The sequence below is a fragment of the Coregonus clupeaformis genome, chromosome 11, assembly GCF_020615455.1.
Source record: "Coregonus clupeaformis isolate EN_2021a chromosome 11, ASM2061545v1, whole genome shotgun sequence".
NCBI lineage: Eukaryota > Metazoa > Chordata > Actinopteri > Salmoniformes > Salmonidae > Coregonus > Coregonus clupeaformis.
This window is the reverse complement of record NC_059202.1, coordinates 29,731,098-29,737,097: the sequence shown is the minus strand read 5'-3', so window position 1 is coordinate 29,737,097 and position 6,000 is coordinate 29,731,098. Positions and strand designations below refer to the sequence as shown.

Here is a 6,000-nt window from a genome sequence, read left to right as displayed (position 1 = left end):
TTTGGTTTTACATACCCAAGGCATGAGAGTTGCAAAGTTTCAAGGAGTTTTCCATGTCCATGCTCAGTCTGTAATCCTTCCTAATAGGGGTCACATCCACAGCAGTTTACACAGGTTGTTATTGTGTTTGAGGTTGACATACCATAATGGCTCAGCAATAGTGGAACACAGATATCGACATATCTTTTATTCGAACTGCAGACTGATGTGCTATGCTGGAGAAGTTTGTAAGCAGCAGCAATTTCTCTAGGGATGTGTTTTTAGGACAGCCCATACAATACACCTGCTGCCTTTATTCAGCCCTCACAAAATATTGTGGCCATAACTAGTCTCTACTTGGGTAGATTGATATAATTTTTGGACATGGATGTTCACTTGTGAAAACGAGACCAAACAAATTAAGCATTTTAATATGTGAAAAATAGATAAGGATGACGTTCCAACGTTTGTCCACATGGTGACAGCATTTAGCTATGATTCATTCACATAACCAGTGCAGTTAGTAGTATCGCAATAGAAAATGTGAGCTCCATTTGGATCACCAAAATCCTTTTCCATGTAATGGAAATTAATCACATTTCATGGGACTATATACATATAAAAAACACTAATTTAAAAGATTAGGCACAAATATTCCTTAAAATATAACCTTTATTATATAAAAATGATTTTGATACAAAAATTGTCACAAGTGTAAATTACAAGGTATTTAAACACAAAACACAGTTTGTTTGGGGAGCATCTATAGTGGCACAATGAAGTACAGCTGTAGTTGCCCCTATCCAGTAAGGACATGGTTTGAAATGGGCAGGGCAGCAGGTTGTGTTGTGGAGGTCTGAGGAACCTGTACAACCTCTCCGCTAGAAGCCAGAGGTGTTCAACATACAGATGGAAGCCTGACTGACATTTTTTATCATACCATTAATAATGAAAATTCTTTCATTTCACTTGTCAGCACCATGGTTAATTGCCTATACACAAATATACAAATGGCTGAGAAAAAGCTCAGAAAAGAAGCACAAGAGAGGTATGAATTCAATATACATTTCCCTCTATACGTAATTTTAGATTCACATTTCATAACTGGTTGGATAGTTCATTTTTAAGTAAGTGCTCAATTTGGCAACATTGACAGCTTGCATTGACAATCTTCAAAGCGAAACAATATAATGGAGCAATGATTTTACAGGTGCATGATATTCACCACTCTGAGGAAATTCAATCTATAGTTAAGTTGAAAGGTATAATGTGAGGATAGTGAGGGTTTCACTACAATTGAATCATCCACATTTTTTCAAACATTGTTTAGAGAAGATGATGGAATAGCTTTTTTACAAAAAACTACGAAGACATTTGTCTCATTGACAAAAGCTGAAATACCAACAGTATTGTTATTGTTTCAATAAATGGGAATAGTCAGTCTAGTATGTCACATGGAATTAGAGCACATGGACATTGCATATCATTTTCAGGATAGAGTTAAAAGGTTGTGCCAAACCTAGTCATTTCTGGTTGACAACTGCATCAATGATGAAGCTGCTCTTATGAGTTATTCCATACAGACTCCTTCAAAACAATTAACACAATTTCACATAAACATGTATACATACTGTTCTACACAACAACAACAAAAGGACAATATTACTATATGAATAATTCAAACATTTCAAACAGTAAAATAGCTTCATGATCTATTGTCAAATTGTAATTGTTTTATTGGGTGCTTTCTTTTTTAAAGTGTTTTTATAATTCAGAGTAAAGTATATATGTACAGTAGCAGCAAACACATTTTTGGTAAACTCCAAAACAAACAAAGATATGCTCAGAACCATTTCAAATTCACAAAGAAAATCATTAATAAGAACATTTCATGGCTGTTGTGAAAAAATAATTATTTACTTAATTACAAACATTTACACATTTTTATTTTGTTTGAAATTATTTTGGTATTTTTAATGGTCATGTGGCTGGCCACAGTGTAATATTTGCGAATGGAGTATTTTCTCAAACCAATATTGGTGACTTCTTGTTCAAATTTCACCGTAAATTGGTATCTGTTGTTTGAAGGAAGTTCTAAAGTACTTTGCTGAAAAAACGAGGAATTGTCAAAGGCCAATAGAATAGTCAAATTGAAAGTCTTCTCTAATTAGGAGGATACTCCATCTGAAACGAGGGTGGGAAACATGAAATATAAAGACAAGTGACACAATTCACTGTACAACAATTTCACACTTGATCTGGCCCTATTCCATCCCTACCCCCATCCCCACTTTAACCCATGGCAATCAGTGGAAATGAATAAAATATAATTCTCATTTGTTTATATTTAAAATTATTTACAGACATGGCTATTTCCCCAGGTGTCATGAGGAGTCAGTGCAGGGTGAGGGGGGCGGGGGACAGAGGTGGAAGTAACTGCGCTCTGTGGATGGAGAAGGGGGGCAGCTCTCCTCTGCTGATAGGTACTGGCTCCGGGGAGTGGGGGGGAGGAGGGTAGGGGTCAGAGTCTGAGTTTAGGTCCATGTAGTACTTGTTGCTCTTCCAACGACTTGTGGTGTAGTCACTGTCACAGACGTCAGTGCTGCAGGGGGTGGTGGGGGGCGCCACACCACGCATTAGATAAGGCCTTTCAGGAGCAAGAATGGAGGAGAGAAAAGACAATTGTTTTATTTCACAACAGCAAAGAGGTGCCAATTTACATCAAGCTGACTGTTGCATAATACAAAGAGAGAAACTGATCAAGTGTGCCGCATCTCTTACCTGTAAGACCTGGTGGTGGAGGGACTGTTAGAGGAGTAGAAGATCTCTGCATTATACAGGGAGCGATCCGTGGCTGGAGAGGGAGGCGGGTTGAGCATCTGCAAATACAGAAAATAAAATACAAATCCTTACCCATTCAATTACAAACTTATTTTTTAAGATCATCCACAGTGTCCAGTAAAGTTCAAACAGGAGAAAATTTACATTCCCCCCCCCCAGTTTAGAAATAATGTATGAGAGACACCTCTGAGAGGACAGAGGTGTTGGGTTCCTACGTGTAGGTCAAAGAGAGGGCAGAGAAGTTGGGTACATACCTGTGGATAGAAGGCTCCCTTGGTGCTGGAGGAGCTGCTGGAGGAGGCCCCTGTCACATGGTTCCTGTCGTAGAGCGGCGCCCCACTACAGCTGCTCCCCATCAGACTGACAGAACTCATCATAGACTTCCCACACGAGATACCTAAGCAACACAACAAAACACAGTCAAATACAGTCAGAGAGAACAACTACCTGCTTCAGCATGTAAATGCTATCCTGTTATAGTACAGGCCATATATCTATACACTCATCCAATTGACCTGCAGTTTTCAGTGTTGTGTAATAGCCAACCTTCTTTACCTGTGAAGGTTCCGTGCTGTGAACTGTTGGGGGCGATGAAGTTGAGGGGTACGTGAGGGGTGCCACTGATGTACTCGTGGGGGAAGGCTCCGTTGGGACCCTTGTAGCGACGGCACACCACCCGCTGGCACACAAAGTACATCCCTCCCATCACAAAGACTGACAGGATGATGCCAATGACTGGGCCGATGGTGCTGGTGTGAGATGGTGAGTGAACGTCGCTTGACGAGGGAGTGAGGAATTCTACAAGACGGGCAAAGACATTACAACAGATTTAACAGACTGCTGTCAAGTATGAATAGTCAGTTAAATCAAAATGGTATTATAGATGGATTGACTGGTTTCTCCTTACTGGAAAATAAATGACAAATATAGGTATGTGTAAATTCTGAACTGACGATTCTGAACTCCCTTGATTTTCTCAACAGTGCCGGAGTGAAGTTAAACACACCACAGAAGAGCTCGTCAGAGTTGTCAGCACAGTCATTGTAGGAGTCACACTGCTGTTTCTTCAGGATGCACTGGTTGTTGTTGCAGCGGAACTGGTTGGGCAGGCATATGGCTGAGGGGAGGAGACAGAGCAAAGTCCTCGTTACAAGACTTGGCATGGCTTATCATCAAATCAATACAAACAAGGTTGCTGGTGGTGGTGATAGTACAATCTCCTAGTATTAAAGGTCAACTGCCCCTTAGAATCAACTTCTCTGAATTTAAACGGCCTATGTGGCATCGATATGAGGCAGAAACATTTATTCTAGTGTAAAAATTAACCACAAAGTGTAAATAGGATAATTTTGGTCATAAAGTCAGTCTTGTCCAAAACTGAGTTTTGTAAGTGAGTTCGTCACGACTTACTGGAGGGTTGGGTATTATTACGATCATTCCCATTTGCCCAGTGCCCACTAACACGAGAGAAGCAGCTGTGCTGATTGCATCCATCAGCTGTGCGCTCTATCCAACCATAGCAGCCAGAACCTCAAGACAGTGAGACAGACCTGCCCATTACGCAGCTTCTCAGACTTGTTTACATAAGACAACACGTCGCCAATGTTATGTTGAAATAACCCTTGGCCCTAAGCCCTTTATGGAGTGGCCACTTGCTGATGTGTTTGATAGTGTCAATCACTCAAGCCTGCCACTTTTTGGGGCAAAATGAGAATTGAGACGATCAAAGCGCATCTGTATCCCAACTGCAACTTGCCAATATTCCAAAACCCACCGGCTAGTTAGCCATGCACATTTTTGTACTTGAGAAACACTGCACCAAACACCTTAGCTTGATGTAAAATTGCATGACTTAGAAAAAATGTCTAAATTAATTACAGATTTATTGATTTATATAAGATTAATTCAGCCTATTTTCAGAAAAGTGCCTATTTTGAGGAAGTGGCTGTTGTTGCTACGGTGACTCAGGAGGGACAAACAACAGTACATGCCAGGGTATGATATGGGAACATAACACCACCCACATCCCCAAGATAACTAATTTGTCTTTAGTCATGGCCGCTAGCATTTCTTAAATGAGCAATCTTCAAAACAAGGCCTTTAATCCCTACGACATTGGTGTATGTTTACTGAACTGGAACAGTGTCAATATTGTGCACAAAGTCTGAGTTGAGTGAACGTACTCTCACAGTCCAGTTCATCGGAGTTGTCTGCGCAGTCTGGCTCTCCGTTGCAGCGTAGCTGAGCATCCACACACTGGCCCTTGTCACACTGGAACTGGATTGCCGAGCACACGGGGCAGTTTTCCTCGTCACTGTTGTCATCACACTCAGCGAAGCCGTCACAGCGCCATGCCATGGGGATGCAGTCAATGTCCCCCGTGGCACAGGTGAACTGCTCTGTGGAACAGGTGGGTGGTTCTGAGGTGGGAGAGGGGAGGAGAGGAGTTTAGATTCAGAGCCAATGCTTGGTGTTATACTTCACTTATTGTGTATCACACACATCATTATTGAATGTGTTAAAGCAGCAGCTGTACCTCCACAGATGAGCAGGTTGGGCAGCAGGACCAGGTGCATGGGACAGGAGCAGCGAGGTGTCCCGTCTCCTTTGGCGATGCAGATGTGTGAGCAGCCTCCGTTGTCACGGGAACAGGGATGAGAAGCTGTGGAGGAGAGGAAGGAGAAGATGTGGACAGTTAGCGTTTGCCACTGGAGAGAGTAACGGAACTCTGTTGTAGTAAAGCACTACATCACACATTTATGTTTTCCAAAAGGATTGGTATCAGCTGAGGCAATAGGAAGTGGCTAAACAAAGGCTCCTCCAGGTGCCTTACCAAACTCTGTAGGGTCCATGTCTTCCACAGCGTGGATGCTGGTGAGGTAGGCGATGCGGCCCTGGATGCGGGTCCTCTTCTCCCCAATCAGCTTGTCCACCCTCTCGATCATCTGCTGCTGTCTGTCGATCCAGTACAGGTGCTCCCCCAGCACTGTCAGACCCATGGGCTGCAGGATGTTAGAATCCTGGAGGACGATCCGATTGGCTCCTGGGAGGAGGAAGAGGAATGACCTCAGAACAAGGGTAGTATACACCAAACAATAGATATCCTATACCACACATCAGACAGTGAATCCTCCCAAATGCATTTACTTTCAGACCCTTAGGTCTTCCTTCAGAAGTTCT

At 42.3% G+C, this 6,000-nt stretch overlaps 1 protein-coding gene across 1 annotated transcript in view; it reads right to left on the bottom strand.

The window, feature by feature from the left end:
• Positions 1–633: 633 nt before the first annotated feature.
• Positions 634–6,000, bottom strand: part of LOC121576749 (low-density lipoprotein receptor-related protein 5) — a 95,082-nt gene continuing 89,715 nt past the window's right edge. Inside the window, 9 exon segments of the mRNA XM_041890164.1 lie at positions 634–2,486; positions 2,488–2,626; positions 2,761–2,858; positions 3,075–3,217; positions 3,376–3,618; positions 3,827–3,937; positions 5,004–5,240; positions 5,357–5,482; positions 5,654–5,863. Coding sequence (XP_041746098.1) covers positions 2,364–2,486; positions 2,488–2,626; positions 2,761–2,858; positions 3,075–3,217; positions 3,376–3,618; positions 3,827–3,937; positions 5,004–5,240; positions 5,357–5,482; positions 5,654–5,863 — 1,430 coding nt within the window. The 3' untranslated portion in view covers positions 634–2,363.